The following is a 16,191-nucleotide window of genomic DNA, read 5'->3' on the forward strand; positions in this document are numbered from 1 at the left end:
GGCCTTCTAGTCATTTGCCTAAGGAAAACAGCATTAATAAGCACAATAACAACAAATATTAATAATAAATAAAAGAAGGATTTTATTGCCTTCAGTGCCAGGGACACAGAGAACAGAAGTACACAGGATGAGAGATGCTCTCCACCACTGGAGCCCATGGTGCTGACTGAGGATGCAGTGCTGTAGCAGTCCTGAGCCCCCAGCCTCTACCAGCAGCCCTTCCCAACGTGCTGGGCTGTGCCAACCCAGTAAATGCCCCCCCCAGCAGTCGGCCATCCCTTCCTGGGACTGCAGGGGAGCCGTGTGCCTCTGGCTGGGGCACCGCCGGGGTTTTTATTTTTGAATATTGTGTGAGCTGGCCCACAGTCAGGTGGGGCCGGGGCCAGGAAAACGAACTGGTGCAAGGAGTGCAGCCAAACCCCTTGCCGAGCCCGGCTGCTTCCCAGCCGCGCGAGCGCCGAGAGGATGGGGGGCCTGCGCAGCTTGCGCCGAGTACGTGGCAAAGGGCAAAGTTTTTCCATGGTGTTGCAAGGCACATACTTCACAGGGGTGTATTGCTCCTCATCCTCCTCCTCACTGCCCCTGGAGCTGTTTGTCTTGCTGCTGGATCAGCTTTTATTTCCTAACAGACACACACACACACACACACACACACACACAAATAATAATATTCATAGTTAAAAACCCCACACGAGCCAGTCAGTGCTCAGATCATGAAGGAAAGGCAGCTGGCTGGCAAACTGAAGCCCATCATCTTCTGTGTGAACTGTAAAGGGGAAGAAAAATGCTGTAACATGCTGAAGTCATTATGCAAGGCCGATGCTCTGCTGGCTCTCGTCCCAGCTGAGCACCTCAGTGCTCCTCGGCCCAGCTCCGGCCTGGGGCTCAGCCGGCAAACGTGGGACAGACCGAACAGAGCTCCACACTGGTTTTGGAACAGCAGCAGTCGGCTGCAGCTCCATGTTTGGGGCAAACAGCACAACCCCCCACTGCCTGGCAGGTGGCTGTCAGTGCTGGGAAGGCAGAGAGGGGTGTGTGGGGCCGAGTGTGCGTTATGTGTGTGTGGTTTCAGGAGGAAGGTGCTGTGACTGTGTCCCTCTGAACTGAAGCAGCCCAACTGCCCCAGCGGGGCCAGTGCTGCTCCACAGGCTGTTGTTAGCAGTGAAAGGTATTAAATAGCACACACAAAAAACAACCCAAACAAAAAACAGGAAAAAGAAACCAAACCCAAGAAACCAAAAACTTTGCAAATGCATCTGCTGCATTAAATCACCTCCCCTGGGCCAAGCCCCAGCCTTTTGCCAAGCAGCCACGTGAGCTGGGGAAGACAGCAGCAGTGTGCAGGAGAGTGCACAGACTTGAGGAGGTGTGGGGGGTGTGCACTGCCCTGTCAGTGTGGGCTGTGGTGCTTTAGTTGTAAGTGTAGGGTCCCACCACCCTCCTGGGTGGCAGTGGCTGGGCTGCCCCACAGCACCACTGCTACCCTGGGAAGCATCCCAGGGCTCCCCACCGAGGGAGGCTGCACAGGCAGGGATTTGGGCAGCTTTGGGCTTGATGTGGAGTGGGGTTGCCCGGTCAGGCCCAGCACAGCCATTCTGGAAGAAGAAGGATGTTCCTGGGGTGCAGGGCCAGGCCTGGGTGGCTGGCCCAGCATGGGGTGTAGGGCTGCAGCAACCCCTGCACCTGCAGCTGGGAGCTGGACACTGCTTCCTGCTGCTGCCCATCACACACTGCAGGGAGAGAAGCCTGATCTCAAGCCTGGCTGTCTGCTGTGATGTCTCTGGGCAGGACATCAGGGTTCAGCACCCCACCTCAGGAGGCAGCCTAACAGGGACAAAAATTAAAAACAACCCACAGTTTTGGACAATGCATAAGTAGCAGGGATGGCCCGTGTCCCCCCCGCGCCAGCCCTGGGCAGCAGCTGCTGATGCCGACCCCAGGACTGCAGCGGTGCCTCACCCACACCTCTGGCACCAGGCATTGCTGCATGGGGCCCCCAGGGCTGAGCTGCATAATCCCTGGACAGGATGCGGTGGTTGGGTAGGGTCAGGCACAGGAATGGGCTCAGGGGGACTGCCCCTGCTGTGCTCATGTGCCAGGAGCCCCAGGGCCCTGCCAAGGAAGGGCTCAGTCTGGCGCTAGGACCTGCTGCATGTCGGATGCACCGGCTAAACCAGGAGCTACTGCGGGGATTTGACAATGGCCCTCAGGGCATGGGGCATCTCTGGGACGGAGGGGGACGAGCTGTAGAAGGTGTCAGTGTGATTTCTGCGCTGCTCTCGGAGGTACGGAGGGACAGATGAACTTTTGATGTGGAGGATCCTGGTGTCCATCACTTCACAGTCAATCTGCATCATCACCTCATAGTCCTGCCCGTTGATGACATTCTCTGCAAAAGTAAGGATAAAAATAAGGTGAGAGTTAGCCCTGCAAGCTAATGAGCCAAAAGCACCAAAAACAGAGTTTTCTGGACCTTTTTTTTTGTCTGGAGCGGGAGCTGGAGGGGGGGAACTCCCTTCCTTTATATAGCTCCACACATGGAGCTCCATCTCACACAACATGGCCCCAGTCTGCTTGTGACACCTCAAAGGCCCAGGCCACACTTAGCATGTGCAGCCACACTTAGAAACTAATATGTCTTTTATTTTCCCTTCCTTCATCTGCACATAATTACCGGTGGAGTTTGCGCTGTACAACATTTATTACAGAACTGTTGTTCTTGAGCCACTAGAGTGTGGGGGTGATTGAAGATAAGGTTTATTTAAGAAAGCTGAATGTTTCACTTTGTGTAACCCTCTTGACACTGATGATCTAGAGGAATTTCTTCATCAGATTATTAATTTTAAAAAGCTAAAATGTGATCTCTCAAAAGAATTAACTGTGCCTTGTTACCGTCCTGACCTGGCTGTTGTTCTTGGGCGATGTGGTGACACTGGGCAACGCCACTATACTGAGAGACCTCTGGACACAGGGAAACCCAGATCAGCACAAGGGACCCTGGCTGCATCACCCCAGTGTGGCCCCAGGCCCAGCACATCTGCTGCTGCAGAAGCTCCTGGGCTTACAGGCAGAGGCTGTGCACATGGCCAGCATCTGCTGCCTGGATTTAAAGGTGGGAGACTACTCCCTGCATAGACAGTGTGCCCAGGAATGCAAGTTCGGCTTTCCAGGCACGACTAATCCTTGCCTTTCAGAGTCAGAAGACTGCCATTGGCAGGGTTTTCCTCCTGTGCTAAGGAGGATGGAAGATCACCTAATGGAAAGCGTATGGATTGGAGGAATGCAATATACATTACTAATTTTTACTGTTTTCCTGGATTAACTCTGACTTTGGATGACAGCTGACAACCATGGCTGGACCCTCTTGTACCCCACGCCACCTGTAGAAGCCATTAGATCAAGTATGTCTGGTATAGAAATGAAAAGCAGGAGCAAACCCCTGCTAAGGGGGTTGAGAGCCTGCAAGGGAAATCAAAGCTCCCACCTGCAAGAAATGAAATGGAAAATGCTCTCAGTGCCACTGAGACACTGAAGAAAGGAGTAGCTGTGCATATCTCTGTGCCACTGACCCAAAAAACCTGACAAGCTCCTCCCCCCTCCTGTATGCCGTGCTGCTGATAAAGCCCTGCTATGACTTCAGGTGCTGTGCCCCCAGCTGGTCCCCCCACAGGAGGGCCATCCCTCCAGGTCACCCTTTCTCTCAGCACACCCAAAGGGATGTGCTCTCAGTTCCCACCCAACAGACCCAGCACCAGAGAGCGGAGGGGGTTGGTGGTGCTGCTCAGGACAGGGGGCTGCACAGGGGAACAGAGGGGCATGAGGGGAAGCAAAGAGCCTGGAGACAGCAAATGGGAACAGATGGGTTCCCCTAGAGACACAGTTCCTCAGCCTCATGCTGCAGTCGATAGGACCCCAGGGACCCCAGCTATGTGAGAAACAGTGCTCCAAAGGCACAAGTGGGTGAGGTGGGATGGGACAGCGGCCAAGACCAGGAAAACCCCTTGGTAAGGCAGGAAGAGTTTCCTGCTGTGCTGGCAGCAGCCAGCACAGCAGGCTATCATTAGGTTCCTGGGCATTGCACAAGACAGAGGAGAACAGCAACACCAGGAGCAGCCCATGCAAGAGAGGGAGCTGTGCTGTGTGGGTGGCAGAGGGGAGCAAAGGAACCAGCTCAGCCCATTCTGGACAGCCGGGATCCCGCTTCTCCCAGCACTGACACAGGCTCTCTTGTGACTACCTGTACCATGATTAAGTAAGCCATAGTCCTGCTACCCCGTGGCAAGAGGTGCTGTGTCTTCTTAGGCTACCACAGTTGGGAATAATCACGCTCATGACGAGCCTCTCTGGCCAGCAGGCATGGAGGGGACACACTCCCCCCAACTCAGACATTCACAAAGTGCCTAAATCCTGCCCTGGGCCTGTGAATTAGCCCAGGAGTTACAGGCAGGTTTAAAGAAAGCATCTGATTCTTTCCCTTTTTGGGGTGAAGGTATTGTTGATGACGAGCTGCTGCAGGGAGCCTCTGCAAAGGATTTAATCTCGCAGGGATGAGGGCAGTAGAAGGAATGGCTCAACTCCCACTACAGGCATTTCCAGCAGCCTTTCTCATTACCATTAGCTCCAAACTGACTTAGAAGAGGAGGTGGGATGTTCTGCAGAAACAGCAGTTACTTGATGCTGCTGCTGGGTGCCTGGACCAGCTGTGTTTCAAGGAGTGGTCTGGAAATTGTGCCAGCCTGGGGGTGGCTGGCCTCCATGGGGGAGCCCTGCCTGGCACACCCCAGTCCAGAGAGTGGAGAGGCTGATGCTCTGTGAACATCCATGGGCTGTGATGGTCTCAGCAAAACAACAGGCAAACGTGACCTGAATGCAGCACAATCTCATGTTTGGGAAGACTAGCTCAATGTCATTGCAAAAAATGATTCCACATGGCTCTGTCCTGAGTTCGATGCCATTAAACTGTTTCATGATCTGGATGAGGAACAGAGAACACACTTATAAGATTTCTGGAAGATGCTAAACTGGAGAGATTTCAACCATTTTGGAGTGGCTGGATTGGATGAGACTGCAGTTTTGATAAAAGAGAGAGGCTGTCCAAAATCTTCAGAATGCATTTCAACCATGGCCAGAGGGAACTACAATGCTCAAGAGAACTGGAAAACATGAGTAAAAATGGGGCTGGGCAGAAGCCCTGCAGAAAAAGCTTGAGGACTGCAGAGCATCACTGTGCATAAGCCAACAGCATGACAGGACTAGAAACTATCAGCCCCACTCAAGAGAAACAGGTTTAATTTTGACCGAGTTTGTGATGATAACAAAACACAAGCCCTGGATGAAAGTACCCTGGGAGACCAGAGGATCTCTGAGACTGGCAGTTTTTAAGGAAAGACTGCATGACTGCCTGCCCATCAAGATATGGGGTACCTAACCCTTGCTCTGCACAGATACTTGAAGTTGCTCCTGATGTCTCTGACCCTGCCTTTCTGGGAGTGCAGGTGCCTGCTCAAGACTGGAGCTGTGCTGTTCTAACCCCTTGTGAGCAAGAGGGCAATATCACAGAATAGGACAATTTTTCCTGGTCATTCCTCTGTCAGATGTTTTAAAAAAGCCTGGTCAGGCTTTCTTTCCTTCCCCTCCCACGGGGCCATCCAGCAGTACCAACATCTGGGAGACACCAGTGGAGCAGAAGGCGGGTTTTCCAGAGTGTCCATGCTGGGTGCTGAGCTCACCAGCTGCGTGTGGCTCGTCTCTGCAGGGGTCAGTGTGCACAACCAGTGCTCAGATCAGTGTGTACTGCCCTGCCTGAGCATGCCCCCATCACACCTCCCAGGGGGGCACAGGGGTGTCTGTGAAGCAGGGCTGACAGCCCCAGGCTGCTGCCTGCTGCTCTTTGCTGGCTGAAGGTCAGCACTGCCAGTGTGCATTACACAGGGCTGCCTAATAGCCCAGAGCAACGCTGACACTGAGTGATTTCTAAAGTTTATTGTATTGAATTACGTATGACTGATGTTTTGTGGGATTACGTAAGTGAAAACACAGGAACGGATCTCCTGTAGAGGTGTCTGGATTTATAAATAGATTTATTGCTCCTCTTTGAAGTTCAGAACATACACTTTCTCACATGGTACAGCCTCAGGCTTAAGAAGCTATCCTTGCCGTGCCAAGAGACCGCATTGCAGTTAATTATTTGTTAACAGGTTTAAAAGCCATGCTTCAGATGATTGACTATTTCAAATTAACAGCAAAGGTAGTTGTGCCAAGCGTTGCTGCTCTGACTGCACCTTCCCAAAGAGCCTCACTGGCTCTCACGGGCTGTACCAAACTCCCAGCACGAGCTTGGTCTAGGGAACAGAAACCTAATTCCCAGTGCTTGCTCCCCCAGGGTCTAGGGCAACTCCCCTTATAAAAACCCATGTTGTAAGATCCCACAGATGAAAGCTGAAGTCTGTGGTCCAAACCAAAACCAAAAAATAAGGCTGAGGGTATTAACTACTGTTATAAATTACTGAAGATGATGGAGGATTGTCTTCGTATTTGAAGCATTAGATTTTCAAAGCTGTCTTATTAGAAAGGCCATAGAACCAAAGTCCCCTTTCTTCCCTCAGTAGCACTGACATGTATCCATCAGTTGACTGTTTAAATGTCTGTGAGATCAGGCATCTACTTCTACAAGAAATGCTGTCTTAGGGAAAGGCAGAAGACAGGCAAAGGGCTTGAAAGGCAGGTAATGCACTAAGAACAAATGGTGATGTCAACTGCCTCTCTAGACTTCAACTTTACACATATCATTGGGCTGTTTGGCCCTACGGACACAGTCATAGGACAGAAGATGTAATTCTGGTAATTTATCCTTTCCCACTTACATACACTTTCCCAAGAAAGTTTAGCTGCAGGAAAATGCTCGTTTTGAAAACTGCAGTTTGCACAGAGGCTGAAACAGAGCTCCCCTGAAAGGCCACCTGAGCTTGCTGGAGTGTTTCAAGCTGTAACCAAACACCATGGAAAAGCTTTACAGCTTTCTGAAGGCGCACTCACGCTTTAGGTACATTTATAGAGCCTTATTCTACCAGAACAACTATGAATTTTACCTTACTCTGGGCAGTACCTCAGTGGATTACAAAAAAATATTCCGTGGGACCAATACTCAGGGCCTGATGACCCCAATCCTCAGACTCTTTTTTAAGGTCCCTATTGCCTTTGCAGTAGACAACCTACTGGGTGGTTTCCTAGTTGGTGACTTGTAAAAAAGGTCAGAACCTGCCTAGCTCTGTATCTACTGTGCTCACCAAATACACACTTAAGGTACTGTCAACCACACAGATCTGGACTACATGTCCTCACTTCTTCTGGTAAGATACAGGAAGGGAAATCACTTGCCTCATCTTTAACTACCTGTCTTTGTCACTAAGGCTAGAGAATCATCCCCTCCTCATGGACAGTAGCATACAGTGAATTTGCTATCCATGGAACCAGTTTAGTTGATGTCAAAATAGGTGTCAGGGAATCACCTCTACATAAGATGGTAAACACCCACCAACTCTCTTGAAATCTTTGTTTAACAGCTACCCACACCTTTTACACTTTCCACTATTCCTTCTAATGGGAAAGTTTGCTTTGCCACACCAGATTCCAAAGACAGCCTGTGTCAGTGTTAATTTACACTTGGAGCCCCTTCCATCACACCAGCAGCAATCAAGGCAGCTTTCAAAGAGCCACCAGACATGGTCCAGTACCTGGTGCTTTGTGCTAGCTGGGCTCAGCTGATGATGCTGAAGCCTGATTTTAAGAATGATTTAGCACCAAATTACACGATTTATACTGCCCTGGCCCAAAAGAGAGCTTATGTTTAGGGCAGTATAGGGTTCATACGAAGAGGGCACCAGCTGCAGTGGCAGCTCTGGCACTGGCCTTTTGAAAGGCTGCAGCTGTCCCCAAACATAACTCAGGGGGCTTTCTCTGCACTGTCACTTCTGCAATCTTCCATCTCATCTCTGCTGAGCAGCCCTGACTGTCCTACCCAGCACATCTGGACAATGTTTCCATCTGAAGGGTTGATATACACTACCAAATAAGTATATAAATGAAGCAGCATTACAGACTAAAAATACGCTCACTGCAACAACGCAGCAGGATTCCTAAAACATTTACAGATTTGCTTGTTAGACAGGACTGTCTGAGGCAAGGGAGAAAGTTATATTGTGACCCAAATAACTTCTCTTTTAAAAGCAAATTCCCACTTGGAACTATTTCTAAACAAAGCAGTTGCAATGATCTCACCTCTGCGGACTCAGCAGTCCTCAGTCCCTGACAGAGGTGAAGGGAGATCTTGGGCATTTCAGGTCTCCAGGTCTCTGACCACCTCTCAGACTGTGAGCCACACTGCAGGGTCTATATGGGTGTAGGAACAGGGGCCATGGTCTGAAATACTGGATCCACAGAAACAAAGCCACCTGGAGAAGCCACAAGCTGACAGCAAGGAGACAGGGTCTTTCTCCATGTCTAAGCTGTTGGAACATTGATGCCAGGGGATATCCAAGGGAGATATATACAGGCACGAGAGGTAAGCAAGAAAACTGGAAGAAACAAGCTCTCTGTAGCCTCCTAAGAAAATAATGAGACAGAGGAGAGATCAGCACTGGCTGTGGCTGAGGAACATCACATGCCCTTAGCTTACACCATTCTGATTTTTGGAAAAGGTCAGCACCTCTGGGCAATGTGGTCAGTGGTCAACCTGTGCCAGATGGTGCTTTGCAGTACCTGGTCCAGAGTGGGAGGTCTCAGGGAGAGGGAAGGAAAGCTGGCTTTTCCCAGGAACCATTTCCCACCTGATCGCCCACCTCCCCTTCCAAACTTCTTTCCTGCTGCAGTCACTTCCCTCTAAGAGAAAGAACATGAGCTACAGAGGAGATGGCCCAGTGTGTACCTAGTGTGATTGCTCTTCTTTCGCAGAGAGAGCTGATGGTCATCTCAGGAAGAGAAGATCAGGATCACCAGTGTTGACCCTCAAAGGCACTTACTTTAAATCTCCCTCAGACAGAGTATTTCTCAGAAAAACTGACATTTTTGACAGCTCTGGCTGTGCAATATGTGTTGTTGGCAGAATATCATTGCTGCAGGATGACTATATCTTAAATCTAACCAGCTGTGGCAATGCTAATGACAAGAGGAAAAAGCCAGAAGAGAAAAGAAAGACAAGGGTCAAAGGAGTTTTGCTGCACAGAAAACTCTTGGGAGTGAAGGAGAGAGGCTGGAGAAAGAGCAATGCTTAGTCAGAACCATCCCATGCCTGCTTGGGAGGCACAGAAAGAATAAACAACCTTCCCACACTGCCTGCAAATCCAGACATACCCACTTACAACACAAAAAACTGCACACAGGAAAAAGGCATTCCAGCAAAGGCTTCTTTCAAGAACTAGGGCTGGAGGGCTTGTCCCATGACAAGGGGGCTTCTCGCCCTGAGTGCAGCAGGGTGGGTATGGGAGCCGTGGCATCTCCCCAGCACCGAGGAGGACTTTCCTCTGCAGGAGCTGTGCTCTCGTCCCAATCTCTTGTATGCACCAGGACACACTCAACTCTCACAGATTCTGCCAGCTTCAGTTCCTTAACCCATTTTTTAAAAGTTTGCCATTTTTGTCACCTGCTGTTCCCCTGATATTTATATCACCTCAGTGGTTAACACCAGCACAAGAACTTTTTGCTCCTCCCTTCAGCAGTGCTGACTTCTACTCTTAAGTGCTCTTTTACCTTCGTCCTCCACAGGCCCTAGAGATTCCCTGGCAGGCTTCCTCTGAAAAATGTTTTTATTATTTTTTTATGCCTCAGGCATGCTGTTTCTTAGTATCTTTTTCTGGCTTGACTTCTTATGGTTTGACATTTAGTCTGCCAGAAATCATCCTCTTTTTTTTCCTATTTCCTCATTTGGCTACAATGTCTATTGTTTAAAAGATATCTTCTTACTTCTATGAATTGACTTTAATGTGTTACTTAAGCCCTTTGTATTTTTAGGGTCCTGTTAAAGATTTTTGCAGTGATCTTTTAATCTTTAATCAATCTTCATAACATTTGCCAGCATTTTATCCCAATTGTTTTTCTTTTAATATGTTTTCCTATTCCTATTTAGCCCTTACCTTTGAACTGTAGCATGTACTTCACCATTTCAAGTTGTAGGCACTTACTGATAAATTTAATTTAACTATTGGACTTAATCTTTTTTTTCAAGAGGCAGTATCATGTTTTCATTGACATGGACCTTCTCTATCACCCAATATCACTTGTATCCTGGTGTTAATGTGTCTCACTGATTTGAGAGTGAAGGCTGGTAAGAGCCTGTATTCACTTACAGTTAAAATGCCTTTCTAGTTTGGACGGTGTCCAGAGAGTGAGCTGAATTTTCCACCTGTCTCTTGGATACATAAAGTTACCTCACTTATTTAGATACTGCAATCAGCTCTTGCTCGCAGAAGAGTATTTTTAACACCATCTCTGTGAAGCTTTTGTCTGTGTGGGGCGAGTACTTTCCTCCACATGAGCTTCTCTGATTCAATGCATTTGCCAGTTAATTATAAAACTGTTGCAGTGCCTGTCTGAACACAGAACACTAATAAAGGGAGACGTCCCTTTCAAAGCCTTCTGTCTCCCAGCTACAGCAACAGGAGGTTTACAGCTTTAATGTCCAAGTCCTGCTCTGAAACAGAGGTGTCTCCTTTCCCACAGTGAGGGGCAGCTTGGGCTGACAGTCATTTCTTCACCCACATTCACCCAGAAGTCACTTGTGCCACAGTCTCTTCCTCTGGAGCTACTACAGAGTAAGACAGGATGGAGGCAGACGATTTACAGTGAAGTGGTCAATGACCAGATATGTTCTTCAGATGCTCAGGATGTATTTTTCAAACACTTTCCAAGCCCAGAGGACACCCAAGAAGCATGCCAGGAAGCGCCAGAGGTAAGGAGGACCGCATGAAGAGGCGAGGGAAGCTGCACCATGGAGGACAGACATGGAATATGAGGAGCAGGCAAAATCCTCCTGGCCCAACTGGCAGCAATCTCCTTAGAGACTGCAACCCAAACACTGACACAGACGGTCTGGGACTGCTGTGCTTCCACTAATCTCTAGGTTTACTCCAGTGATGTTCTCAAGACAGAACTCATAAATGTGAACTTCCTCTCCCAGCTCTGTTGCAGCTTTTCATGGGTTGCAGCTTTTACAGGGTGAACTCATTATGGATAATTATGTTTCAGACCACTGCAGAAATAAAGAGCTACCAGAGTTGGTTCTATGTATCCTAAACATAAAACTGTGTTTGCCACCTGTAATTTCACATTAAGAGGAATTACATAATCTTGAATTTACAACATTTGAAAATACATTAAGGCAGACTGGCTGGGCTCGAGGCTATAATTAGGATATGCTGCACAGCTCTCAGCACAGTGCTCTCTGAAGCCTGGTGGGAGAGCATATCTCCACAGGAGCATCAGCATCCAGGGATAACGAACACCCAGGAGACAGGGTCTCTGCAGCAAGACAGTTCACGCTCAGTTCAAACCAACTTGGCTCCTTCTGCAACTCCATGCTGGCATCAGTACTGCCAGCCTACATCATGGGTTTCTTTTTAATGATACTTTGTGAATTTTACAGAAATGCGTCATTTATATGGAAAAACCAATCTGGTGTAAGGGCTCAACACTGGCACTGGAAATACTAAGCATGAAGCCCAATTAATTTATGACTAATTCTCTACCCCCTTCATGAACAGTGCGTTCCCAAGGAAATGCCATCTGTAGCAGTTATCCTAACTATACAGGGAAGACCAGTCACACTGGGGCTTGGCCTGCTCTGTCAAAACCCAAGAGATATTCTTTCTCATATTAACTAAGGGGCAAAAAGACAGTGAAGATCCTCTGAAATAACCTTCCTGTTATTTTGAATGCATAAAAATAGATTACTCATTTAGCAATTTAGGTAAACAGCTCGTTATGAAAAGTCATTAGGGAATAAGCCTTTATGATTTCATTTCTTGATCGTTTCCTGTCTAACTAAATAAACATGAACTCAAGTGACACAGATTCCATTACTTTTGTGCACAGATTCTTGAATGATTTCTTTCATACTTTTTTGAATAATTTAATCTTCTCCTTCCTGTCAAAGACAACATATATTAACAGACAATGGTTGAGGAGAGTAGTCTCTCAAAGACAACAAATGCTGTTGAAAACTTCTATTTAAAGTTCAGTCTAGGCAATGATCAATTCTGATGTTCAAAGAAATGTAGGAAAGTTTGAGGGAGTATTCTGTTTTGACAAACTGCAGTTTTACATCACTTTTAAAAGAGAACAGAAGTAAGAACAGCATCTTACAAGATGACTAAAATCTGTCGTTAAAATTCCTCAATAAAATATGTTCTGCCATCCTTTCAATCCTGACCTCTGCAGCACAGCTCTACATGAGCATGAGAGCAAAAATACATCTGTGACATTAGCAATTCATCCTAATAACAGGAGAACCACAGTAACCTGACATGCTGCTTGTCCATGGCTGCATACAGGACACAGAAGATTCTCTCTCTTTCTCAGTCCAGGCTCAGTGACTGGCGGTTGCAGTGACATCTAACCAAGAGCTAACCATGGCTCTGATTTTTCCCTGGTCAGACTTCACCAATTTACTTTTATTCCTCAGTTGGCAGCACAAGAAGCAGAAGAGTGGCAGTTTCAAAACATTTCAAAAGGTCTTACAGCATTGGAGACATTCTCAGATGTATTTTCCTACATCCTAGTTCACAGAACTTGCTGCTTTGAAGGACTATCAGTGACTTTCCTACAAGACCTTAGCAGCCACCATTCTTTCATCTCACAGATAGGCTGTAACTCCACATACACAATGAGCTTTCTGCTCATGCACTGCAGCCTGTAGGGCTGTGCTGAGTTCTCAGCATTTTCTGCTAAATCCGGATGTAAAAGCAGAAACAGTGAGGGCAGTATCTCTATGGATCATGCTTTTGTACCCGAGAGATGCGTCCTCTGTGCCTGCTAGAGTGGCATGAGCTTCTCAGTCTGGGGACAAGGAGAGCAGCTGTGAGAGGGAGCCACAGGCACTAAGACTTGGCTTTCAAGCACAAGGAGAAGAATGAACCAACAACAGCTAGAGATAGGTGGGGCCGTTACCCTCCTGGAAACCACTCTGAGGCTATTCAAAGTGAGAGAGAAGGCTACCCCAAACATCAAACAGTAACCTTGAGGGAAGTCAGCTGCTGTTCAGTCAGTGATATGTATTGTTTTAGACCTTCCTCAATGACTGACTGGGAATTCTGCCTCTTGCTCTGAAAAACTGAAATGTTCAGCATCCTTTGTTTGCTTGACCCTGAAAGGCAGAGGAAGCTGAAGACTTTATTTATTCAACCCCAAGACATGGGAACTTACAGAACATTGTCACTTCCCAAAGAGCTTTAGTTTTTATTTTCCTTCTCAGCCCGTGTGGGTTCTGTTTGCCTTATGGATTTTTCACAGACAGTTTGCTACCAGCCTTGGACATCTGTGAGCTGCTTGTGCATGGCTGTCAGTTGAAAGAACATTCTTTGTAGTTGCATGCAAATAATCATGCAGCTTGATGTCAGAAATCACTCCAGTTTTGATCAAAAAGCCTTACCACTTACCAATTCGCCTTTTTAATTAGAATGTGTGTTATTTCAGAGCACATTTGAAGTCTTTTACATCAGTAGGATGACGGATGCTAACAAGGGAAGCTGAGGGAAGTGGTCACAATCAGAAGTTGGCCAACACGATAGAGCACATGGACTTTGCAAAACTCACTATCCCATTCTACTTCTGCCTTTAGAAGATTATTTTGATGTTGTGTTTCACGACGAAAGCTATCCTTTAAAAGAACAGGGCTCCTTAAGAACCCAGAAACCTACAATTGATAGAAGGTCAGGCACACAAACAGCTAAGGCAGATTGAAGACAAGCCCTGCTGGGTTACATTAGACTGAGGATCTATCCAGAATATTTGTAAAAAATTCTAAACTCTCTCTGTCATGGTTGCCAATTCCAAGAAAATGAGCCTCAGATTGCACCAGGGGCTTTCTCATCAGGTCTCTCACTTTTGTTTGGCTGAGAGTGCAGACACCAATCCTCAATTTAGAGAGAGCAAAGGATGGAAGGACTTTCCCGCTCGGGGAACTGCTTTGCATAAGGATCCCAAGAAGAAAAAAGGCCTTTATGGTCTTTCTGCTGCTGCTAGGGCCACCAGTACTCCTGGTTAGTACACACCAGTCTGTACTGCTTAGTACACACCTGCACAGACATTTACAGCTGCTCCTACCAAGAGGAAGAGCAAGCTGTGAGAGCACCTCACCTAATCCTAGGGGGAAATGCATTCATGGAAGGGGCTCTTGGGCCAAATGTTGAATGGAATCTCCAACACTGAATGGCTCTATTTATATTCTCACTTCTCTGTGCTGCAGAGAGGAGTGTGGGGTGTGCTATGCTGCAAAGCTGCAGGCATTCTGCAGGGAAAAAAAGGCTTGTGCTTGGGGTAGGAAGAATGGCTTAGCTATGCTGTACTCTATAGATTATTTGGACCCAAAGATCAATGTCATAACCCACCGCATTTTTTACAGCAGTTAAATAAATAGAAGGCTAATGGCAGATGGTTTCACTTAAACTTCAAGAAAGGCACCGCCTATATGTCAGTTTGCTATTGGTGTAATGAGCCAACAAGATTCTGAATTACAATAAAAGCAAATTTAGGAATGAAACCTACTGGAGACTTAAATGGTCTCTAGTGCATAGTTAGATTTCTAAAATAATAGTTGCAATCCAGCATAACAAACATGGCTTGCTTGAAAACAAAAGCTGGAGTTTAACTGTAAATTGCAGTTGGTTTTCATTCCCATGAGAAACTGCAAGATATTTCTTCTTGGAATAACTTCTCCGAAAGGCAGACCAATGGTGCCTCCAAAACCATGTAGAGTGGGACTAGGACTCCACAGTTCTGCTTTTTTCTCTCCAGGTTTACCAACAGTAAGGTCCTTAGGTACCATCAGGCAGATTTTCTGCAAGTACTACATGTGTCCACAAATGCTGGGGCTCTGATGTTGGGCAGACATGGGTCGGAATTGGGCATGTCTGGCTGCAGGGGCCAAGGGCAGAGCTGTGCCATGGGACAGCAGCCAGCAGGGAAATGGGAGAAGGGTAAAGGGCTGCAAGAGCATCTAGGGAGGCAGAAATGGAGGAGCTGACAGCAAGTATTGACTGTGAATTGGGGGACAGCCCAGCAAGCTTGGAAAGGAGCTATGAACAGGGCGGGAGGAAGGAACAGGGAGTATGAGGGAGAGGATTAACATGTACTAACGTGCAACAAGTTCCTATACTTAAAAAAAAAATTACATTAAACATATTTAACATATGTTAACGCACTAAATATATTTAAATATATTTCTGTGCACCTGCACAGATGCCCTCAGTGAGGATCTGTCTAGCTTATCCTCAAGCTTGCAGAGGGGCATGGGTGGTTCAGGCTGACTGGGAGAAGAAGCATGTGGCAGAAAACTACAAGTAATGGCCATTTTTACTCTTTTCCAACATACAGCAACTGAATACTTTAAATCAAGTTTTTATCCTGAAATTTAATCATGTACTGTTATTGCCTTGTACAATGTCATTCTCCTCAACTTCCATCTTACTGACTGCACACATGTGCATGCACGTGTCTACTACAAAGATCTGCCACTACCTGCACAGCACAAGGACTGCCAGTGGTCAGACTCACCCCAACTCTTCCCTCACAGGAAACCTCTTCAGACTGTAAACTTGACTCTGCTTTGCACACTGGTGAAAACTGCCAGACCAGTCTTGCAGAACCATGTCATGAACTTCCACGCAGAGCCATGAAGGACAGGAGCTGACAACTCATTCTACTTTCTAATCTTTGTCCGTACCTGTTCTCTGTCCCGGCAGCCAGTGGTGAGAATGGCTCAAGTCAGCTAAAGGCAGAGTCTCCAGTGGAGCTCAGAAAGTACTAGAGCAATCAAAGTGTGATCAGAAGAGAATGTATCCTGATGGGAAAAGACTGTCCAAGTAATTAAAAGGGTTGCTTCTCAACTGCACGGTCAACTGTTTCATGTTTGGAAACAGTTTCATGAGTAAACTTTAGCACACAGAAAAAGACCCTGCAGAAGAAAGTAAGTCATGAAGTTCT

General features: G+C 47.2%; 1 protein-coding gene across 2 annotated transcripts in view; it reads right to left on the bottom strand.

Moving 5' to 3' along the window:
- Positions 1-58: 58 nt before the first annotated feature.
- The window catches only part of ATF6 (activating transcription factor 6), a 77,912-nt gene continuing 61,779 nt past the window's right edge, over positions 59-16,191 (bottom strand). For both annotated transcript variants that reach the window (XM_027713313.2, XM_027713312.2), the window contains exon 16: positions 59-2,389. In XM_027713313.2, coding sequence (XP_027569114.1) covers positions 2,181-2,389 — 209 coding nt within the window. In that variant the 3' untranslated portion in view covers positions 59-2,180. The remainder of the gene's footprint in view (positions 2,390-16,191) is intronic.

This window comes from Pipra filicauda, unplaced genomic scaffold (genome assembly GCF_003945595.2).
Source record: "Pipra filicauda isolate LSUMZ 115617 unplaced genomic scaffold, ASM394559v2 scaffold76_size2844353_pilon, whole genome shotgun sequence".
NCBI classification, from domain to species: domain Eukaryota; kingdom Metazoa; phylum Chordata; class Aves; order Passeriformes; family Pipridae; genus Pipra; species Pipra filicauda.